The sequence below is a fragment of the Asterias amurensis genome, chromosome 9 (genome assembly GCF_032118995.1).
Source record: "Asterias amurensis chromosome 9, ASM3211899v1".
NCBI classification, from domain to species: Eukaryota; Metazoa; Echinodermata; class Asteroidea; order Forcipulatida; family Asteriidae; genus Asterias; species Asterias amurensis.
Window position 1 is genome coordinate 17,273,095 of NC_092656.1, and position 23,938 is coordinate 17,297,032.

The following is a 23,938-nucleotide window of genomic DNA, read 5'->3' on the forward strand; positions in this document are numbered from 1 at the left end:
GTTTTGTTTAATTTTTTTTTTTTTTTTTACTGCGCCTTGAACACCCAGGAGGGTGGATATGTGCGCATTAAAAATCTTATTATTATTATTTATTTATTATTTAATCCTAGTGTACAGTATTTATCAGAATAGTCGTACACAATGAAGATAATAATAATTAATTACAACATTTATAGAGCGATTAATACATATGTTTTTAAATGCTATAGCTAGATTGGTTTTAAGTAATGATTGAAAAGTGTCAAATAAAGGTGCCGCTTGAATGCTGGTGGGTAGCTCGCTCCAAAGTGTTGGAGCTAGGACCGCGAAAGCATGATCGGCATAGCGTAAAAATATATAGATTAATTTAGCATTAGATTAAGGTAACAGATTTGTATGTAAAAATAAACACCACAGTGTGAATGTGTGCATGCAGGACCACTGAGGAGGGTTTTAGCAATAGGGATCCAGGATGTGTGCATGCAGGACCACTGAGGAGGGTTTTAGCAATAGGGATCCAGGATGTGTGCATGCAGGACCACTGAGGAGGGTTTTAGCAATAGGGATCCAGGATGTGTGCATGCAGGACCACTGAGGAGGGTTTTAGCAATAGGGATCCAGGATGTGTGCATGCAGGACCACTGAGGAGGGTTTTAGCAATAGGGATCCAGGATGTGTGCATGCAGGACCACTGAGGAGGGTTTTAGCAATAGGGATCCAGGATGTGTGCATGCAGGACCACTGAGGAGGGTTTTAGCAATAGGGATCCAGGATGTGTGCATGCAGGACCACTGAGGAGGGTTTTAGCAATAGGGATCCAGGATGTGTGCATGCAGGACCACTGAGGAGGGTTTTAGCAATAGGGATCCAGGATGTGTGCATGCAGGACCACTGAGGAGGGTTTTAGCAATAGGGATCCAGGATGTGTGCATGCAGGACCACTGAGGAGGGTTTTAGCAATAGGGATCCAGGATGTGTGCATGCAGGACCACTGAGGAGGGTTTTAGCAATAGGGATCCAGGATGTGTGCATGCAGGACCACTGAGGAGGGTTTTAGCAATAGGGATCCAGGATGTGTGCATGCAGGACCACTGAGGAGGGTTTTAGCAATAGGGATCCAGGATGTGTGCATGCAGGACCACTGAGGAGGGTTTTAGCAATAGGGATCCAGGATGTGTGCATGCAGGACCACTGAGGAGGGTTTTAGCAATAGGGATCCAGGATGTGTGCATGCAGGACCACTGAGGAGGGTTTTAGCAATAGGGATCCAGGATGTGTGGCACACCAAGACCATGCTGAGTTCACTTCTGTGCACAAAACCATTAGGGAAGCTTGGGGGGAAGTCCAGACAATAGAAGAAGTCCATCATTCACCAGGACCCAATACTGTGGCTCTACTTACTTCAGCCCAGAGAATTATGTGCTTTACAGGGTACCGTAAGCAGAGCCATGAAATTAAATCCCGGTCAACAATCGTGTGTGTGTTTTAAGTACAAGATACATGTACAACCTTTATTCAAAGGTTCTACAGCTCTACTTACTTCAGCCCACAGAATTATGTGCTTTACAGGGTACCGTAAGCAGAGCCATGAAATTAAATCCCGGTCAACAATCGTGTGTGTGTTTTAAGTACAAGATACATGTACAACCTTTATTCAAAGGTTCTACAGCTCTACTTACTTCAGCCCACAGAATTATGTGCTTTACAGGGTACCGTAAGCAGAGCCATGAAATTAAATCCCGGTCAACAATCGTGTGTGTGTTTTAAGTACAAGATACATGTACAACCTTTATTCAAAGGTTCTACTGCTCTACTTACTTCAGCCCACAGAATTATGTGCTTTACAGGGTACCGTAAGCAGAGCCATGAAATTAAATCCCGGTCCACAATCGTGTGTGTGTTTTAAGTACAAGATACATGTACAACCTTTATTCAAAGGTTCTACGGCTCTACTTCAGCCCAGAGAATTATGTGCTTTACAGGGTACCGTAAGCAGAGCCATGAAATTGAATCCTGGTCCACAATCGTGTGTGTGTTTTAAGTACAAGATACAACCTTTATTCAAAACTATGTTGTAACATCGATGCAACAGTTTGAATTGTACCTAAGTCAATGTTGTACCTTCCTTCAAATGGCATGCATTGATATATTAACACTGGTATACACTGTACTTCTCTTGCCACATTAAAGATTAGGATTATTGTTAAGATTCAGTTGTGAGTTTCTGTAGCAAACCGTTCTGATCTGTTACACTTAGCTATAGTGCTATGTAATGGTGTATTGCAATCTCCAACCCATCATGATATTGTGCTTTGTTTTGTCTGCAGACATGCAACAAGTGTGACTCAACATGCCAAGAATGTTATGGGCCAACAGACACACATTGTCTGAAATGTAACGAGGGACAGTCACTATCACGCCTTGATGCAAACCACACAACATGCCTCAGCTGCTGTAAAGACGGTCAGAGCTCAATCACAGACAACTGCTGCGACTGCAAAGATGGTAAACATTTACGCATTAACTGAAATCCCTCTTTGATACTCTACTCGTGTTAGCAATCTAAAATGAAATTTCTATCTTCTTTGTTGTACAGGAAAGTGTCCATTCACACACGGGGATCCAGGCACCACAGGACCTGTTGTTGATGCACCATTAAACACAACAGCCATCTTGGTTTTGTGCTTGCTTATTGTGGCTGTCTTTGGTCTATTCTTTGGTATCCTTCAAGCAAGGTCACGTAAGATGTTCTGTTGGAAGAATGCTTACGATCAGCTGCCAACGTTCTACAACAACAAGGGCGAGGAGCCACAGATTGTGCTTCGACAGAATGCTATTCCAAGTGACGACGAAGATGACTATTTTTACGATGATGATGATAGTGATATTTAGAATCAGAGTGTTAAAGGTAGAGAAGATAAAAACCAATTCAAAACTGGTTCAAGTAGGAAATACCAGCTAGAGGTTTTTAACATCTTGTGTAAAGATTATGGTGACTTCCACTGATACCAGTGAGCATAGTTGGTACTTAACATTTGAAAGTAATATTGTTACACTTAGTACGAGGCTTGAGGTAGAGAAGTTACAGAATGGTGTCATGTTTCATCCATTGTGATTATCTTCCATGTAAGCTTTAAAGACCAAAGTGAGGTTTGAGTGAGACAAGTTTTGTTAAGTTAATGTATAATAATCAGTACTTATAATGGCAGATCCTAACATCCTGATGGTAATAATGGTAAACACATGAGAATGGACTGTATAGTGGAGTTGCTAGATGAGATATTTGTTTACTCTTTTCAAAATGGATGCTCATTCTGGTATGAAGTGTGCTACTATACAACGCTTAGGGGCTATTTTGAGTTGTGCCTGGGTCTGACAGTACTCATCAATGTAGAAACTACACACAAGAGCTGTTAAGAACAACTGCAAATGTTTAACTAGAGTCGTTTGGACCGTAGGGAAAGAGTACTATGTAAGATTGATAACAAATGATGTAATCGGTGCTGAGTTTTAGCTAGTAATTCTGCTGTATTCTTGTGGAAGGATTGAGTTTAGTGTCTTGGATTGACTGTTGCCACAGTCCCTCTATTGTTATCCACTCTGTTGATTACCAGCGTTTGGACCTTAGGGAAAGAGTGCTATGTAAGATTGATAACAAATGATGTAATCGGTGCTGAGTTTTAGCTAGTAATTCTGCTGTATTCTTGTGGAAGGATTGAGTTTAGTGTCTTGGATTGACTGTTGCCACAGTCCCTCTATTGTTGTCCACTGTTGATTACCAGCGTTGTATGAGTTGGTGTCTGTTGATTTAAAGAGACAGAAGAAATGAAAGATTCTAGTTAGGAATGTAGATGTCAGAACCAACTTACAATCATTACGAATGGAGGTGATTTTAAGGACCTCTTTTTTGTTTAATTTGTTCATTTTGTAACCAAGTATGCAAGAAAATTGTGGGAGTTTCCATGTAATAACTTATTGCATTGATTTTATTTATGTTATTGTTTATTGTTGTCCGTGCATCGTGATGTTTAAATGAAAAATGATTGCTTTGTAAATATTGCTTTGTTACAAGATGTTGCTAAGAATTAGTTTTTTTTATTGGTTGAGGTTCCATACGTGTAATTATTAGATGATTTAGTTATGACAATGTAAACATGGTGAGTTATTGAAGCTGATTCTGCGAAACAGAACAATTCTGAACATTTAGTAGCTGCTTGGATATCGACTCCAGAGGGAATCTTTAGATGCTTGACACAAAGAAACTGTATTCCCTGTCCTTATATTTTGATATGTGTGGCTCTTGTGATGATAGGGAAGGTATACATTTTGGAATCACTATTGATATTAATGGCAATAGACACTTACTTGGCTAGTAGTACAGCAGCATTCAGTAGTATAACGCATTTTGGGAGCAATTCACTTTGAAGTATGTTGTAATGGGAAAATCCCCCAAAGTTTGAATCTGAGAAGCGTTACTGATAGAAACGTTTCCCAGATTGTGTGTTCCATTGAGGGATTATTCTTCTTGCGTGGACATAAAAAACATGACCACCTAAAATGGCATTTTCACAGGTTAGTTTTATTGTATATAGATCTATATTTATATAGGATTAAAACAATCAAAACGTTCCTTTGAAACAGTGTTAAAGCGCTTTACAAATGCATTTAAGTTAAGTTAAGTTAAGTCCTAAACCCAAGGTAAACTTGCCTTCAACTATCAAACATCCTAGAGATAATTTAAGCTTCTTAAAGTCTATGCAAGAAATTTCGCTAGATTTGTTTTCAGCACTGTCGGTAGTCATCATGATCATCTTGGTGTCTGACAGATGAAATTCTGTCTGCCAAATTTTCTCTCGATAAGACATTTCAAAAAGTACTTTAACATGTGTCATTTATTGAAGCGCACAGTTTCTCAAGCCTGGCTTTTAACATTTGCGTACACTCTACATGTAGATGTTTTCATTAAAAACCCATCAGATAGTCAGGGTCTTACATTTTTAGGAATTGGATTTCTTGTAGTTGCTACTGTGATGTTGAATGTTTGTTGTATTTTATTTATTTTTTAAAATAGATTTTTGACAAAATGATTGAATCAATAGAGTCATGAAGTGTACTGATTAACAAACAAACTTATCTTGTACGTAGGAATGAATGATATATTATTTGCATCAATTCATTAACTTAAAAAATACTAGCTGGCACAAATTGTGTATCAAAGTACTTTATTGGATAGCTGTACAAAATTATCTTTTGAATATCATTTACTTTTGATTTACTTTTGATACCAAACGTTTTCTACAGAAAATTAATGCAAGTGGTATAATTTCACTAAAAAAAACCGTTTTTTGAAGTAGTCTTTTAATAATTATGGTTATATTGTACTGTTACTTAAAGCATGGAGGACGGAAGAGAAGGAGCTCGAATTACCCGCAAAACCGCAGAGTAACAAAAGAATACCCTGACAATGCCCCTGTCTGACCAGTGGAAAAAGATAGGAGACCTCCAGCTGGACGGCCGATTAACGAGCAGGATTAGATCTCTTTGTACAGAACGTGCGGTACCGCCGCTCTGCACCGTTGCCTGCTTGTAAAGTTGAATCATTGGAGACAAGAATTGTGAATATACACGTTTTCATTTACCGTTTGAGGTGTTTCACTTAAACATCATGGCATATTTTTACATTTTTTTGTGATTTTCCGGTCACTAGCGGTGGTTCAAAATTTGCACACGAGGGTGGTTGGTATTCAATTGTGTTTTTCGATTTGGTGGGCACAAGTGTACACAATTTTTATCAGGTCTCAAAAAGGTTTTTTTCCCTGTATTATATCCATACGACATACGACACCATGGTTGAGTGAAGAACCAAGTGCGCACGCTCAAACTCACATACGCCAGGTCGCCCATTGTCTGTATAAGGTATGTTGGGTGATTATGAGGTGTTAAACGACCGCGGTACCACGGGTTCGACTTTTGAAGTCCCTTCGTTCAAGCTCCTTCTCTTCCTTCCTCCATGCTTAACTTGTATATCCCAATGTGCCTTTGTGAATGTTTTAGTATATCAAGTTAATCAATTTGACCTGCTTGAGGTCTAGATTTCTTCTTAAAGTTGTAATAGGTGAGGATTTGAAGCTGTGGCTTAGCAAGGAATCTTAACAAGATGACATCATTGACAGAAACTCAAATCAATATAACTTATTTGTATATCCACGTTGTATCCATAGTGTGCCTTAGACATATCAATATCATGCCTTATTCCCATACCCTGACTAGTTTAATTCAGTATAAATGAAGTATAGAAGAAGTAATTTTAGAGTTGGTTGATGCCTTCTACGGCCAGGCCTTTTCATCCTTGATATAAAGCTATGCCGATCTAGAAACAAACAACATTGAATTCATTCTAAAATGAAAGACCTATGCAACAGTATCATGCCAAATAATTGAATTCATTAGTTTTTTACAGTTTATAATTGAGACCTTATTGTTTTTCATACCATTTTGTACCATGTCCTGTATTTTTGTACTAGAAATTGTTTTGTACCTAATGAGTCAATGGACAGTCAAGAGATTAAACCATTTTGTAATTTAACTGGTTAGGTTCTCGGAGTGCTTATATTTTTCACATATTATTTTCACAGTGAGGCTTTAGTCCATGAAAGTTGCACTCTGCTTATCCCTGTGCTGTATACCAGAAATACATCATAACATACTGCGTGCCTGTATAGTCTAGACTTCAAGCCGTCCAATTAACTAAACCATACCGTGGCGGTGCGCTTTGGCGATTTACAACCGCGCGTAGTACACTATCCAATATCAAGCACCATAGTCTTGGGCCAAGACTAATGCGAACAGGGCTTTGATCTCTACACCATGCAAAGCTTCAGCAGAGCGGATACAACATTTTGAGAACTGAAAATGTTGAAGCTTTTTGTGTTCCATAACACTCGATTCTCGAAATCACTGAAGAGTATTCCGGAGTTTGTTACATGAGACCTTAGTGGTGGCTGAACAATGCCAGTAATGGGTATATGGAGATATTATGGGTAAACACATTCAAGTGATCAAGTGGTTAGACTGCAGGACTTGCAATCACAGGGTTGTGGGTTGAATCCTTCAGCTAAGCGTTGGATGATTTCACAATGACTAGAATAAATATTGTCTAGTTACTGAATCACAACTTCTTGATTTGTGAAATTCCCAGCGGTGTAATTCATAGCCAATGTTTGTATGGGAGAGAGCTGGCCTGTTGTCAGGTCTGTGTTTTTATCCCTTTGTGGGAGTTTGCCGAGTTCCCTTGATGGGAAGATCATTCAAACAAGAGTCACCAAAGATAGGAAATTTCACGAGAATGTTCACACGATGTCATGTGTTTGTGCACGGGAAGTGTGATTTTACATTGCGCTTATTGTCATGATTTTCCTGCCAATATAAAAAAAAAAAATCTCCCGAACAAGCTGCAAATCCCTTTATTTCCACCCTTAAATTATTTGATTAGAAGGGGTACCGTAGCTTTCAGTCGGACGCGATCTTCCTTATGATATTATACCAAAACCATAGCATAACTGGTTAATACGTTTTTACATGCTAAAACTGAGACGCAAAATATAACTTTTACTCATTTCTCAAAAAACTACAGCCCCTCAGGGATAACTTTCCGTATGGCGCCACCACTTTTTCACTCATTTTTACAAAAAGGGATATATCAATCAGATAAGTTAGATACTATATTATTTTATTTCGAATGAAAAAGTGGTGGCGCCATACGGAAACTTTCCCACCTGAGTAAGTAAAATTTCAAGGGAAGCTTTCTACTATCATAATCTTCAAACTGTGTAAGTGTAATGTAAATCTGTGGACATTGTGTTTTTTGTTAGGAAAAAGTACATAATACCCAGTTGACACTGTTCTGTCTCCCAAAACCTTAAATTGATGCAATTTTAACGTGAGGAGCGCGTAGGCCGCAGCCGTCGGTGTTCCTCCGTAGCAGACGACAAAAAGCTTGAACCTTCATCATTGCGGCGTAGTTTTGCGCTTGCGCACTAGTGACCGGCACTTCCAGTTCCAAGAATCCAAGATGGCAGCTCGCATGTGGAGATATGCGGTAAGAATAAATGTCGAGGTATTTTGTCTTGCTATTGTGTAATTTCGTGACATTATGTGATATGACTTGAGACTATTATTACCTCTGGTAAAGATGCACAATCTGAATTCCATTTTTCACTCAATATTATCATCAATGGTACATAAATGTAACGATAATACGGTGAGGGTGACGGCTGACGGTCGGATTATCATTTTTATTCGGCATCCTTTTCAATCGTATCATAATTGACTGTTAGTCTTTTCACAAACGACGTACCCTGTTTTCAGTGTACACACAGACACAGACAGAGCACCCTACAACCGCAAACTCGTCTTAGTTTAGATCACAGAAATTCATAAAACGGAGAAACTTTTCCCATAAAACTTACACTATCTAGGCCCTATTATTTATTAAATCATGATGATGATAGAATTTCTATGTATTTCCATTTCGTAGGAGGTCCTGTTATTTCGAGGTGTCCCTAAAATCGTGACAAATCTTTTACCTCTCTGTGCGCGATGTAAACCATCCCTAGAATAGAAAAAAATTGTGTGGTTTTATTTGCCATGCAAAGAGTCTCCTCTCCCTTGACCAACACTTAGAGTAGGCAGTTTCATCAAGTTGATTTTACGTGTACCAAAACACACACACACACAGCCCCGAAAAAAAAGAACGAAATATATTAAATCATAACTCACATTTTGTACAACTCACAACTATGAGACTTGACAGCAGGCAGGAGCATTCTCTCCCCGTGCTTACATTTCAAAAATATTCGAAATCAGATGAATAGTTTCGGAGATATTGTAAAAAAAAGAGAGCAACGACAAAAAACAGAAGCTTGGCCTGGCGTGCAGCGCCCATTCGTTTGTGCATGACGTCAACTTTGAACCCCGTGGACAACGGATTTCGGAAATCTTCGGAAAGCGCCGAAGAAGCCCGAAGACGGTTTTTTGCGATGCGGGAGCACATGTTTACACAAAATGAGATAACGATTACATCATCGTGTAGCCGATAAAATTCCGCACATCGTACAGCTAGTCGCATAGCTTTTACCTTAAAAACCTATTTTTGTCGGCGTTTTCCATTTTTTGAATCAAGATTTCTTCCAGAGACAATCATCAAAATTGAATGCGACTTTGTCAGTGCTAATTCCCATACTTTTAAGTTTAACTTGTGAAAATTTGGTGTAATTTGATTATGTTTTCTTCTCCCGCAGAAAGGTTTTGTTAGACCATTTCTTGCAAAGTTGTCCTAAATACGCACGATTGTACATGTACGTCGTACTCGTACATCTTCGTGTTTCCGTGATGTGCCACCACAAGAGGGCGTGTGTTACAATAAGTTTGATAGGCCGGGGCTCTAATAATAGAAAGCTGGAAAGCTGCCCGATCTTGTTTCTTTGATAATTTCTACGTTCTGAATTGATAATAACAGACTGCTCATCTTGAGTCAAAAGAAACTAGTATTGTTATATACTTTTAGAGGCCTATACTAATTGAAACGAAAGTTGAACAAAAAAATTGATTGTATAATTATAGCCATTGGTTTTTAGAAATTGTCTTTGTAAATATAACAAAAATAATCGATGTATACAAATGCCTTCATCCTCAAGTTTTTTAAAGATTGTTCTAATGTTTTACTGTGTTAATGCTACAATTTTAAATCAAAGGATCAACTGATCTTAAATTAAAGGAAACACCAGTCATAAACTCTTTAATTTTATTTCATTCTAGTTAATTCAATAATGCTATTTGTTGACATAATTAATAAAGAATATTCACACAAACACCTGCAAAACTTAACACATATTTAATTTTTATAGTTAACAATTTTCCCCACGATGCCGCTCCTCAGTTTGATTCACAAAATATCACTTTTTGCCGTTCATAAAAAATCATACTAGCGCCTCAAAGCACAGTTTGTAAGAGATAGAGGGCGCTCGCCTAGTGTGCGCCCTCTATTGCCATAGGCTGTGCATTAAACTTGGCCGTGGCCGATATGAAGAAAAACATAAGAATTGAACTTGAACACGGGTACGTTTTTTTCACGATCCACGCTCATTAAAAACGGTATATCTCTGCAACCAAACATCCGATTTCAAAATTTTAAATTGATTTTTACTTCTAAGAATACACCTTAACAGACTACATCTTGTCAGAGAAAAAATCACCTGCATTAAATTTGACTGAAACTGCCTACTTAGAGACACGTAAGGCTTCACTGGTTATTTGCACTTGTTAATGCAAAAAGTTTGGTATTTTAAGCATTTCTACATACATACAAGGTACAAAAATATGTCATAATGTTGAGGCCATATAAAAATATTTGCCCACCGAAAAAGTTTCGTCAAACACTATTTTAATTCGAAATTCATGATGATCGAATCATGTGACTGAATATTTTGCTGAGCATTCTGGAAAAAAATCTAGAGGCTTAAAGAAGCCATGTGCCTTATATCATTTTCTAATATTTTTGGAGATTTTTTTATTAAACCTCATATCAATAAGATTATTTATATTAAAGTTTAAACATTAGCTTGTTGATTCAAATATCACTGTTTATTTATACGCTTTTTTATAAATATTAACAAGAAAAGAATTCAGATTTGAAAGCCAGTAATTATTCACACTTTTTATTATTTTAAATTTTTTTTGCAAGTTACCATGGTAATTTTTAAAATTTAATAAAAAGATATTTTGAACAAAATGAAGACAAAGTCCTGCTGGCTATAGAGTCGTACAAAGAGTCCCAAAGAACACTTGTAGTCACTGCAGATGTTTCTTCCATGTATGGCTTCACCGGGAAACCATACTTTCTCGTTTGCCATGAAAACAGGAAAAACTCGAAACAAATGGGGCCAGTTGAAGTCATCGAAGATCGGTGTGTGGTGTGAACATTTCAATGTCCATCAAGTTTTAATATATGTTTGCATACTTCATATTAACAAATGAAGATAATTAGGGCATCGGTTGATATATGGCATCATTATTTTTTTCCCATCTCAAAGAAAAAGGCATAATACCGTGAAAACTGGTAAGAGGAGGATATAGTTCGCTATCCTGGTGTCATGTGTTTTCAGTAGGATAACAGGAAAATTGTTCACAATCAAAAACTAAATGTTTTTTTTTAAATCATCTATCCAACCTTTTAAAGGAACACGTTGCCTTGGATCGGACGAGTTGGTCAAAACAAAAGTGTTTGTAACCGTTTTTTATAAAATGCATATGGTTGGAAAGATGTTTTAAAAGTAGAATACAATGATCCACACAAGTTTGCCTCGAAATTGCGTGGTTTTCCTTCTACTGTGCGAACTAACATGGTCGGCCATTTATGGGGGTCAAAATTTTGACCCCCATAAATGGCCGACGTGTTAGTCGACGAGGTAAAAGGAAAACCACGCAATTTCGAGGCATGTTTGTGTGGATCATTGTATTCTACTTTTACAACATCTTTCTACCCATATGCATTTTATAAAAAACGGTTACAAACGCTTTTCAAAGACCAACTCGACTGATCCAAGGCAACGTGTTCCTTTAACAATAACACTTGCACTTCACCGTGTGTTGACATTTTTAAGTTTTGGTTTTACGTTGCAAGAGATAGTCCGCCATTAACAGTGCTAACGAGACATTGGAGCAGCGTCATATGTTTTCATACCTTTCATTGGTTGGTATTTTATTGAATATTCAAAAGCTATGTAGTATAGCGTGCAAAATAAATCAAAAATATTATTCAATTACTACTAAACAAATTTAATTACATTTTTGTCCTAAAAAAGGCATATGGCTACTATAACTGAATCCAGAGATATCAGAAGGCATGAAAGTAAAACACCCGACCCCCCCTTGAAGCACAAACACTTCATAACGATAATGTTTTCCCCCATTTCAGGGTAGCAATGTTTGGTTTCAGGATATAAGAAACCAATCTATGATATTTTCTCTATAATGTAGACATTATTTATAACGTTTATCAGAATTATTACAATATGCAGTTAATCATTTTTTTTGTCATTTTCACTTACAGTATTTAAATTTTCCCCCCATATTGGCACACCATAGAATCCCAAATACCAACCACATCACGTGATCTATCTATTGACTAAAGCAGAATGAAACTCAATCTAGCAGATGATAGTTTTGTTTTGAACTTGCGAGGTTGGATGATGTTTCTTCGACTCAATTTCATTGTTTGCATAATAATTCACTAAAGATTTATACCAAAAATCAATCATTTTATAAATGTTTGAGCATAACCTACGACAGGAAACTTTATTCTGCAGCATGATTAAGCCCGGCGACAATACAGACCGTGAGTAAACAACAGAGTTTCTGTCACCGGTGCAGCTTGCAGCATTGTGCGCGTAAACGGGAATCAAAGTTGGGGTTCGAAAACATATGAGGGTCCAGGTCGATAACATATAACCCTACGATATATTCCTTAGTATTAGTATTAGAAATAAATGTTTGAAATGTTTGTCTGAAAGTGTCATAAGACTTTTGATGAGAAATAAATAAAAAAACAAAGATGAGAAATAAATAAAACAAATTTCCAGTTCGGAGTTTATCACTTCTACTTCCATGGGATAACTTTCCACATCACGCCACCACATTTTCACTCATTTTTACTAAAGGGGATCTGAGGTAAATTAGATGTTATTTCATAATGATTTGAATGAAAAAGTGGTGGCCTGATATGGAAACTTTTCCCAGTCAGTGAGTGTTTATTAAATTTTTTTTAAATTGATTGATGTCATACAAAATGTATGATCGGTTTTTCACTATTTTCTCGTGACTCAGATGGTCGATCGATCTCAAATTTCTACAGATTTGTCACTTTATGTGTATGGTACAAAAATGTAGATTACATCTGGTGCTTACACTGCCACAGCATCTACATGTAATTGTTAGCAAAAACCAATTCTGTGTATGTCAATTTTAGTTTGTTCTTTGTTCAACTGACAATCGAAGTCTTTGTGTTCATTCAGTTATCACTGCATTCACAGACATTCAATGTCTATTCTTATTTTAGAGTTATTGCTCTGCACAAAATAAATAATTAATAATTCAATTATATGATTTGATCTTTTACAAGGTTCCCAGCATTAGAAGGCTCGCTGGAAAAAGATATTTTTCACAAGAGGTAAAGTTGTTGCTTTTAATCAAGTGACCATCTTAGTGTTTTCTGATGGAATTAAGAAGATCTTTCTCGGTTAAAAGAATAGAAAACTCAACTGAAAGACAAAGTTCAACTTATTTTACATAGTGGACACAAATTTGTTGATGAAAACTTATTTCGAAACGCAAAAAGGAAGAAAAAACACCCTTGTTGCACAACTTTGTGTTTTTCAGATGCATAATAAAAGGCTTCAGGCCTGATTGGGTGAGCAATTCCCTCTTTCTCAAAAACTATCTTCAGAGAGATCCATTTCTCACAATGTTTTATACTATCAACAACTCTCCATTCCTCCTTACCAAGTAAGGTTTTTATTCTAACAATTATTTTGAGTAATAACCAACAGTGTCCAGTGCCTTGCTTAAAGGTGTCAGCTGGAAACAGTTTGGCTCGGCGTTAACAACAGATTTGGTACACTTTGTACACTGTATCCAAAAGTACAGCTTTGACAAAACAGAATTACCTTTGATTTGTCCACAGCCTACAACGGTCACTCTGATCCCAGGAGATGGTATCGGGCCTGAAATATCAGCATCTGTACAGCAAATCTTTGCTGCAGCTCAGGTATGGAGTATATGGTCTATGTAATAGGCCTAATTATAATAGTAAGCTGCATATTGTATTGCGTATGTCACTGCTTATAGGAATAAAGAAACCTGTTGGATATGAAATACCAACGGAAGAACAACTAAATGCTGCATAGATATGTTTGAAGCAATTTTTGAATTGCCCAACCGTGACTGCTTTACCGAACAGACTCTGGTATGCCATTCCACAGGTCAGCTGTATCTTCTTGGAATGACCGAGCTTCGTACAATTTTGTAGCAGGGTGGAAGTGACAAGAAGGGACTTTGAATTAAGGAATAAATCAATATTTGTGAACTAGGTCCTGGAGATAAACTGGGGTTGTGCCTTGTAAACAATGAAAAGTAATGAGGGTTAACTGCGCGTTGTTAGTGTGAGTGGTATTTCATTGGGTTGGTGGTAGTGTTTTTCCCCAGGCACCCCCCTTAGGGAATCAGCTCTACCCAGTCTTTACTTTTGCTCTATTTGACAGGTTTTTTACAAACTTTAATCGCTGCTTTTCACCATTTGTAGGCAATCCCTGATGTGTATGTAAAATGCTATTTGATTTGATAGGTACCGATTGTTTGGGAGGCAGTAGATGTGACTCCAGTGCGTGGTCCTGATGGTAAGACCAAGATCCCACCCGAGGCTATTGAGAGCATGGCAAGGAGTAAACTGGGTTTGAAGGGACCATTAGCAACACCTGTTGGCAAGGGACATATGAGTCTCAACCTAGCGCTTCGCAAGTAAGTCCCACTTCTATTGTGTTGTTTTCCCATTTAGAAGTCAGCTGTTGTTCCAAATAGACCCCCTTGCATAATAGGCAATGCGGCTGGTACACGCACATTTGAACGCATCAAGAACAGCTATCATCCAACCATCAGCCTCCTTTTGCCTCAGTGAGGTTGCTGATTGAGAGAGTGGCTCAATATGCATGTTATTGATATTCCCTAAATAGTTTCTACATTTAGTAAATGATTTTTGAATCTACAGTGTGCATTGTGTTTCACTCAGTAAGTTTAGGTTCAAGCTTTTTGATATAAAATTACTCAACATAATAGACCAATCCATTAGGCTCCGCCCATGACACATGTGTGAGCAAGACACATGTCCGACTTGATTTGTCGGACCTTCGTTGCGTTATGATTATTCAATATGCAATGGGGCGGAGCTTAATGGATCGGTCTGTTGTAATCTGATTAACATAGACTTCATTGCACTATTTCATTGTAAAAGATTCCTTCCTCCTTCAAACCCAGATCCCAACACTCTTGGGGTGCAACAGTTTGTTCCGTACTGGCCCTATTCTCTGGAACGTGTCTACCATTTTCCCTTCGTCAAGCCACATCAGCTAGTTCTAAACCTATTGGTCACACTCTAGTCCAATTAAGTATATTGCATTGTGCTCTTTGCTTTTCCATTTTGTTGAGCGTGACTTTGTGTCAGAATTTTGCGCTAAATAAGAAGCCACTTTGATTGTTATTTAATAGGTGATTGAAATTCAGATTACCTGCATAATGACCTTTTATTGTTACCTTGTCCATGTCATGACAATTTATATTTCTCTTGATAGGGAGTTTAATCTGTATGCTAACGTGAGACCATGCAAGTCAATAGAGGGCTACAAGACACCATATGATAACGTAGACCTTGTCACTATTAGAGAAAACACTGAGGGGGAATACAGTGGTATTGAACACATGGTAAGTACTTGCTTGACAAACCAGTAGGACAACTTTCTGGCTGCTTAGTTCCATTTAGTCATGGATAAAAGCAGGACAGTTCTTTTCAGAACTGAGAAGTCTCCCGAACATCCGATAAATCTCTCCAGTCTGAACATTGGTATGATGGGCTGGTGACCTGGGAAAACACATTCATTTAAAACATGGTCCAATCATTATAAGCACATCTGTAATTATTACATGTAATATGAATGTGGTTTTCTGACTGTCTATCCATCCATTGAATATATGACAGATTGTGGATGGTGTGGTGCAGAGTATTAAGCTGATTACAGAGCCTGCCTCTCGGAGGGTAGCTGAGTTTGCCTTTGAGTTTGCTAAGGCTAACAACAGAGGGACAGTCACCGCAGTGCACAAGGCAAATATCATGTAAGTCCAATCGATTGCTTGTTCTAAAAGCTGGTAATAATAACAACAGCAGATTGTTTTATTGGAAGTTTGTCATCTCGGCCTTTTAAATGTTTTCCACTTTATTAATAAAAGAGTCAAGTTCATGAATTATTTGGTTGCCATTGTGGGTCCATTAAATGTGTCAGGAGAAATATGTCATTGACTCAAATTATTCCTAGCTCATGCAAGACCTAGGCATAATACCAATGATAACAATGAAATTATACAAATTTGAATTTGACAGGAGGATGTCTGACGGTCTGTTTCTACAGTGCTGTAGAGAAGTTGCAGAAAAACACAAAGAAGTCCAATTCAGAGAGATGTATCTAGATACAGTTTGTCTTAATGTAAGAACTGGTTGAATTATCCTAATAAAATAATGCTAACCTGACAGACCTAGGCCCAATTTCATGGCTCTGTTCACCGTAAACAAAGAGTCAGGCATACAGAAGCAGGGAAATCACAGCAAGCGTATTTCATGAGTTAGGGGAAATTTTGGCTTGTGCGCTTGCAGACTCCATGCTATTAGACATTCTTCCCTTACACAGCAAGCACGGAAATTCAGCGCTTGCACGTAAGCAGAAAATTGTGATCGTAAGCGCAGAATTCGCCGGTAAGCAGAGCAATGAAATTGGGCCCTGGAATTTTTGCAGCCAAAGTGCTAACTTGTCCTTTTCTTTTGCTAGTCCTAGTCTTTTTCTTTTGCAAGTCCATATTGTCTTTAGAATCAATTGAGCTCAGATAATCAAACAAGTTAACATCAAAAGATTGCTACTATTCCCACATTGGTATCTTTCTGTTGTTCACTCTTAAAAGGTCTGCTTTGTATCAAGAGTGACTTGCACTGTTTATCTGTGTTATTATTGGGTTGCAAGTAAAATAATTACAGCATTTAAATTGGTCACATTTGTTTAGTTATTTATTATGTTTGTATTTTTATTGTATGAATTTCCTGTGGACAGATGGTGCAAGACCCTACCAAGTTTGATGTTCTTGTGATGCCAAATCTTTATGGTGACATTTTAAGGTACATACATGAGCAAGATAGTAAAGTGACTTTTACTGGCATTAGTACACTATTAATCTTTTCCCAATAATAAACATTAAAGCACTTTAAATCCAGCATACAAAGGGGTATGTTCAGACGTGGGGTTAAACTAGCCCTCAATCCGACCACCGCGGGTGTCCAAAACATAAACATGACTTAGTCTAGAATTGGCTTGCGTTCACACAGCGAGTCTATTCTTGCCAAGTGGACTAAACTAGCCCAAGAGGTTGATTATTTGGTCATGCATCGGCGACCCTTACCATTGCTGGTTCCCGTTCGTTACATTGCGCATGCGTTTTCCACAGGGTTTCGATTCGCCATCGTCTCATGGTCATCATGTATTCCATCAAAAAAATACGGCAAAATCACTTCATATCCTGTGCCCCCAGCATAAACGCAATTCTATTTGTTTCCGCTGAAGTTTACAATCCGCACTGCCCTCGATCACCAACATAACATAACACGTTGTTGAAAGCTTCAAATTATTTTTGAGAGTGAACTTTTGGAAATATATCACAACTTAGTCATTTAGAAGTCGTAGCCTACACATGTTCTCATGTTACGTTAAAAAATTGTTTTTCAATTCAACATTAGTCTGGTACCAATACATTTGGCTTGATCGTATCACTGTTAAGTAAAGTTGTTGAGGGAAGGAACCAGATACAGCCTAGTTTTCGACCCAAACTTTGGTATTAATTCTCGATCCTGTGTGTGTAGCTAGCAGTGATTAGATGCCACTTTCACCATACCAAAGCAAAACCCGTTCGTTCATATCATAATAAAGTAGCGATGCGCACAACAAGGCTCGAAGAACGTGAATTAAAAAACAAAATAGTGCTACTAGAAATGAGAACTTGTTTTATTGCGACGTCCATTTGGAAGTTTTTCGGCGAAGGGGAATACCGGGGCTCCACAGCACTTTGGGGACATAAAGGGAAGGCAGAAGTTGTTCATGCAGACACGCTACATTGCCGATCCATACACGTGTAGTGGATTGCGTCACCTTTTCTGCCGCGGTCATTTGGGCTAAAATAGACTGGAAGTCGCAGGTCATTTGCGTTCCAACGATGGTTTACTGGGCCTCGGAGGGTGGGGTTGGTCGTAAAACCTGGGCTAAGTTTATAGGCTAGTCCACCAATTTTTTTGGTTTACAGTGTAGTTACGCCCAGCTCAGTGGGTCAAATTGACCCTCGCAGACCAGAATATTGCGTTCCCACGGAGGGTTAGTTTAGCACTTTTGGATTAAGGACTAGTTTAACCCCACGTCTGAACGTACCCATAGATACCCCAGACAGTTTCACTATTCATAGTGGTGGAGAGCACATCAGGAGGGGTGTTTAAACGGTTGATGAAGACCAGCTGGAGCAATTTAAGACTGGTTGGTTTTGGATAGCATTTGTGAGGGTTAGCCAATTGTGCGAGGATGCATTTGCCACAATGCTATCCAAAATCTGTCTCATAAAAATATACCACAGGTATCAAAGCTCAAGAACGTCAACAACAGATTAGTTTTTACAGAGTTTCCTACTTTATTACGCCATTTAACCAAAATGGCATTTATGAATGGGAATTAAATAGTAGTGACTCATTCTTGAAAAGCGGTTTAAAACCTTACCGGGTCGTCAATTTAATTTTCTCATGGTCCCTGTCACAATGTCCCTGTTGTTATTGCTTAATGCAATGATGAACCATGAACTGAAATGAGTTTTTTTTAAGCCATGTTTTAATTTATTTTGATTGATTACCTTTTAGTGATTTATGCGCTGGTCTTGTGGGAGGTTTAGGTGTTACTCCTAGTGGTAATATTGGAGCTGATAATGTAGCAATCTTTGAATCGGTAAGTCACATTCAAAATGTTGCATCTTGTGTAAACATAGCGTTGGGAGACAATCCAACCTACAGTATGACCTTAGCCCTATACATGTATAGGACTCTTTCTCTGTACTAGATACAGAGTCCTTACTATTAAGGCCCGTTTCTGGGGGGGGAATTTCAAAGCTTCATAACTCAAATCTTACCTGCAACAAGCCACTAATTTCAACAGATTCATATTCTATGGCGGCATACATTTTTCTGCGGTGGGTTTTGGTCCTCATATATTCCTTACAAATCCGTCATTTTCTTCAAATAATGCAGCTCCCAACGTAAACAAATTCCTGTTTTGATCGTTTTCTCACAGTAATGTCTGTTGCCGTGCGTATGCGTATACATTCGCGTACAAGACGCATGATGCAAGCTTAGACGCATGAATTCTTGGTCACCGTATCTTGACTGCACAGCGTTAACAGGCTAACGCAATTCAAGATTTGCGCGTTGTGCGTCTTGCGTACACACGGCAGACTGTGAGAGTACGAACAAAAATGAGAATTCCTTAACGTTGGGAGCTGCATTATTTCATGAAAATGACGGATTTGTGAAGAATATATGAGGACCAAAACCCACCGCAGAAAATTGTATGCCGCCATGGAATGTGAATCTGTTGAAATTAGTGGCTTGTTGCAGGTAAGATTTAAGTTATGAAGCTTTGAAAATTTCCCGTCCCAGAAATATACCCTGATGTCCAGGACGTCACTGTAGTACAATACGAAAGTGTAAGGCCGCCAGGGCTAAGTATGACCTTAACCATTCTAGAAATCACCCAGCTTGTTTGGAAAACTGAAAAAAAGGAGAAAACGCCTCTATGATAATATGTTTTGGTGCTTCTATGCATAGTATACTTTATAACTATTTGTTTTGTGTTTGAGAAAAGCAGGTGAGTGTACTTTGATTAGAAATACTGCCTTTGATTTTAAAACATCCAAACTGAATCTTGTCAGATTGATGGTGATTGGCCTGCAAGGTAACTATGCTTGCAACATTTAATAGCATCTTGTATGTTTACAAAGACATTTACAATGAGTTTTGCTTATTCTTCATAAGATCCAGAAGGTTTAGAGGGAATGACTGTCACATTTAGTATTGAATTACTATTCGGAATCTTGCAATAAGGAATGAACTGATCACCTTAAGTCTAGGGTTTGTTTTGGCAGTCATAACCTATATTTGTTTCAGTTGAACTATTGGAAAATTTAACCAAAACAGTCATTAGTCAGTGATTAACCAATAGCCAATTTAACCGAAACAGTTAATTTGTTACGTCTGCGAAAACACAACCCCTGTACAGTTTCTTATGTGGCAAAATGGCACTAAACAAGTACTTCGAAATACACTACATCTAAAGCAAGAACATTGCTCAGACTCGTGTATCAGAATGAGGAAGCCATTTGCTCAATGTTTAAGCCTTGTCTGAATTGGTAACTACAACTATGACTCTATGACTACGGCTAGACTTCTACATCATCATGTGTTGAAGTACAGGATATCCTTAGCAACACCCCTAGCAACAGCCGTAGTCGTAGCTGCCAATTTGAATAGGCAGCCCTCGCCCTATTCATAAAAAAAAGTGTATTAATGGATTACTCTTGTTGAGAGGTAAGGTTGTAATGTTTTGCCTTGGCAATAGACCCATTGCATATGACGTCACACTCCCAAAAAGGAGGCAGTTCATTGGACAATAGCTGTTCTCTCTGCGTACGAACGTGCACGTGACCTCGGCTTACCTGTAGCATTTCCCGTTATGCAAGGAGGCTATTGATTTCTTACACAGTACAGAATGTGTCTGCGTACAATGCGCGTAATTTTGGGTGTCCACTCTCTTTTGTGCATGTTTGTATACAATTTTGACACACAAAATGACACCCAGGATAGGCACATGTGAGTACGTTGCGCATATTGCAAGGGGGTATATACAGTGGCCTGATTGAGTGAAGGCTTGAGTCAGTTCACATTTGTATACTATTGGTCGATTAACACCTAGTTGGTTTGTACTACACAGGTTCATGGTACAGCACCAGACATAGCTGGTCTAGATAAGGCCAACCCTACCGCATTACTATTGAGTGCAGTTATGATGTTAAGACACATGGGTCTGAATGCACAGGGTGATATGATAGAAAATGCTGCACTTACAGTCATTAGAGAAGGAAAGGTAGGTCCCTACATAACTCTTCTGCATTTACATTTAATTTATGTAACATTTTAACAAAACTTGTTGGAAACATTTTAGCATTGACCAAAGTACTTTAAAAAAACTGATGGTGTTATGGGAGTACAACAAACAAACCAACAGTTAACTTTTATTGTAGCAAACTCGCCTTTTGTATTACTTAATGTTTTCATGATGTACAAAATAACTTTGCCAATTTGATTTGTCTAAATCCTTTCAAAACGCTTATTGTACTGTTTTGCATTGAAACCAATTTTTCCAATGATTCAAAAACGTTAACGCGAACAGTTGCGGTACGTTTTCATGAGTGGAACGCTCCCCAGATAGGTCTGAAGCCACCTTGGGTTGCAGTGTTTTCTATAAAAGATGTGTCCTTAACTCTGTTAGGTGTCCAGTGTATGGTCATCTCTTAACTACCAAGTGTGCATTCGCTTGCACTGGAAACTTGTAGGGACTTCAGCCATAAATCAGAACCGTTGCATGGTGCCATATCATATGCATTGATTTTCAATATGTTACTTGGTGTCACTGTCAAGTCAGTTAATGAAATGATTGCTGTATTTATTTTGCACTCAGGTGTTAACAGGGGATCTAGGAGGCAAAGCCAGCTGCTCAGAGTTCACTGAAGCTATTTGTGATAGGTTAGCCTAAGACCCTCCTTCATTCATCTCAGGATTACTGCAGGTTTGCTTCTATAGTTAATAATAGGTCTGCCCCTTTAGATTTGAATTACTTCAGCATTGGTGCACTTTGAAGCAATTGTAAAGTATAAAATAAACACATTTTTAATTGAAATTTTACTTAATAGTATTATGTTAATTTTTGTACCAAATGTTCATCTAAAAAGCTTCTGTTTTAGAAAAAAAATGTGTATTAATCTAAACTTAATACAGAGTGTTGCAAATAGTCACCGTTTTCACTAACAGACAATAAGACCTTGCAGCAAAAAATTTGAAGTTTGAGGAAATTTTGTGGCATGTTCTTGTTTTATTTTTTTAAATCACTGGTTTCAGAGACTGGTAGGCGTCATCTTCAACAGTTTATTGATAATGGAGGTGATTCTCTTTAAATGGTGGCTAGTTTGACCATGGAGGAAGGAAGAGAAGGAGCTCGAACGAAGGGACTTCAAACTCGAACCCGTGGTACCGCGGTCGTTTAACGACACCTCATAATCACCCACATACCTTATACAGACAATGGGCGACCTGGCGTATGTGAGTTTCTGCGTGCGCACTTGGTTCTTCACTCAACCATGGTGTCGTATGTCGTATGGATATTTTACAGAAAAAAAACAACTTTTTTGAGACCTGATAAAAATTGTGTACACTTGTGCCCACCAAATCGAAAAACACAATTGAATACCAACCACCCTCGTGTGCTAATACCCAAATTTTGACCCACTGCTAGTGACCGGAAAGTCATAAAAAATGTAAAAATATGCCATGATGTTTCAGTGAAACACCACAAACGGTAAATAAAAACATGTATAGTGGCGGTACCGCAGGTTCTGTACAAAGAGATCTAATCCTGCTCGTTAATCGGCCGTCCAGCTGGAGGTCTCCTATCTTTTTCCACTGGTCAGACAGGGGCATTGTCAGGGTATTCTTTTGTTACTCTGCGGTTTTGCGGGTCGTTTGAGCTCCTTCTCTTCCTTCCTCCATGGTTTGACAGTGTCTTTATTATTGGGTAGTCAAGATTGCCTCTTTTTGGGAACTGACAAGTCAGAACCCTTCCACTTGTGTTATAATGTACTTCAATGTTAAACACATGGCTAAAAAGTTATTGTCCGTTTGTGAAAACTGAAATCTGTAAATCTGCTGATTTTGTCACTGGTGTTTAAGTGTTTAGACAATCTGATTAAGTTAATTGACCTGCAGCCGATTTCACAAAACACTAGGGTTAATTCTATCTCGAGCTAGGCACGTAACTGGTCATTACTTAGGATAGGTTCAGTGCGTCCTTGGGTACGAAACTTAGATTGTCCTAAGATTAATCCTAAATTGGGAAGATGAAATTGGTGAAATCAACGGCTGCACCATACGTTGTATACATTGTACCTGTACTTCACATTCTCATAATGAACCAAAACTTCTTTAGCTATACTCCAAGTAAATAGTTTTTGAAATGCCTGCCAAACTAATTGCCCAACTGACTTACATTACATTTAATATACAGAGATGTCCACCCCAAAACTAGCATTACATTCCCCCTTCAATTCAAACATTACATCACTAAGAATGGCGTTCATGTTGCAAACACAATCCAAACTAAACGCCATTTGACTTAATGTTTGTTTGTTTGAAACCCTTGTTTACTTAACTGTACTGTATTTGTTCTTTCACCCTAATGCACAAAGACATTATTGGGTGCAATCAATTAGCTTCCCTGGGTTGGTCCCGAAATTGGGCCCTGGTCATACATCCTGTTACTCAATGGGCTTCCCCATGCATTCTGTAACTTCATGTACATGTATGATGGTAATGTAGCATTTAGCTTGAGGGATTGAAGGAATTCTACTTGTTATTGTAGATAGCTCAGATTTATTCTATTTATATTGAGTTGCGCTCAGTTGAATTTGCTGTAAAAAATGTTTGGATGTTGTACTTCTAATAAATTTATTGTTTCATGGAGTTACAGAGAATATTGCTGCTGTGTTTGTATTTTGGGTAATGGATTTGATAGGTTACCTTTTTTGCTTGCAACTAAATGCAAATATTTTGCGGTGATAAAAAAGCGAGTTAATTAAGGGTTTAAAATCAGTTGGCTTTAGATACTCTGGCAGCACAAAGCAGCCATGTGCAATACTTGTTCCAAATGTATTGCCAAATACATATAAACACAACAATAAACAGACATCTTTTCCTTCAATCAGCGAAGAAAATCCTCTGAAAATATTTTCTAGACTAAGG

The 23,938-nt window shown here is 38.2% G+C and overlaps 2 protein-coding genes across 3 annotated transcripts in view; both read left to right on the plus strand.

Moving 5' to 3' along the window:
* LOC139942294 (proprotein convertase subtilisin/kexin type 5-like) overlaps positions 1 to 6,565 on the plus strand; it is a 50,157-nt gene extending 43,592 nt beyond the window's left edge. Inside the window, exons 29-30 of the mRNA XM_071939106.1 lie at positions 2,307 to 2,484; positions 2,576 to 6,565. Coding sequence (XP_071795207.1) covers positions 2,307 to 2,484; positions 2,576 to 2,871 — 474 coding nt within the window. The 3' untranslated portion in view covers positions 2,872 to 6,565. The remainder of the gene's footprint in view (positions 1 to 2,306; positions 2,485 to 2,575) is intronic.
* Positions 6,566 to 8,020: 1,455 nt separating this feature from the next.
* LOC139942052 (probable isocitrate dehydrogenase [NAD] subunit alpha, mitochondrial) lies at positions 8,021 to 23,670 on the plus strand. 2 transcript variants are annotated; one of them, XM_071938735.1, is made up of 11 exons: positions 8,021 to 8,077; positions 13,157 to 13,204; positions 13,718 to 13,801; positions 14,378 to 14,550; positions 15,378 to 15,507; positions 15,782 to 15,915; positions 16,181 to 16,283; positions 16,899 to 16,963; positions 18,737 to 18,821; positions 20,859 to 21,011; positions 21,606 to 23,670. In XM_071938735.1, exons 1-11 carry the CDS (start codon positions 8,051 to 8,053, stop codon positions 21,678 to 21,680), a joined length of 1,077 nt encoding a protein of 358 aa, XP_071794836.1. In that variant the 5' UTR covers positions 8,021 to 8,050; the 3' UTR covers positions 21,681 to 23,670. The 2 variants fall into 2 exon arrangements, with proteins under 2 accessions (XP_071794836.1, XP_071794835.1); XM_071938734.1 differs by having other exon boundaries at positions 8,040 to 8,095.
* Positions 23,671 to 23,938: the final 268 nt, after the last annotated feature.

Excerpts from the sequence above, each read along its gene's own strand:
- LOC139942052 (XM_071938734.1), top strand. The coding sequence starts at position 8,051 with ATGGCAGCTCGCATGTGGAGATATGCGGTAAGAATAAATGTCGAG. Across the intron at positions 14,551-15,377 it reads CTCAACCTAGCGCTTCGCAA|GGAGTTTAATCTGTATGCTA; the intron begins GTAAGTCCCACT and ends TTCTCTTGATAG. Across the intron at positions 18,822-20,858 it reads ATGTAGCAATCTTTGAATCG|GTTCATGGTACAGCACCAGA; the intron begins GTAAGTCACATT and ends TGTACTACACAG.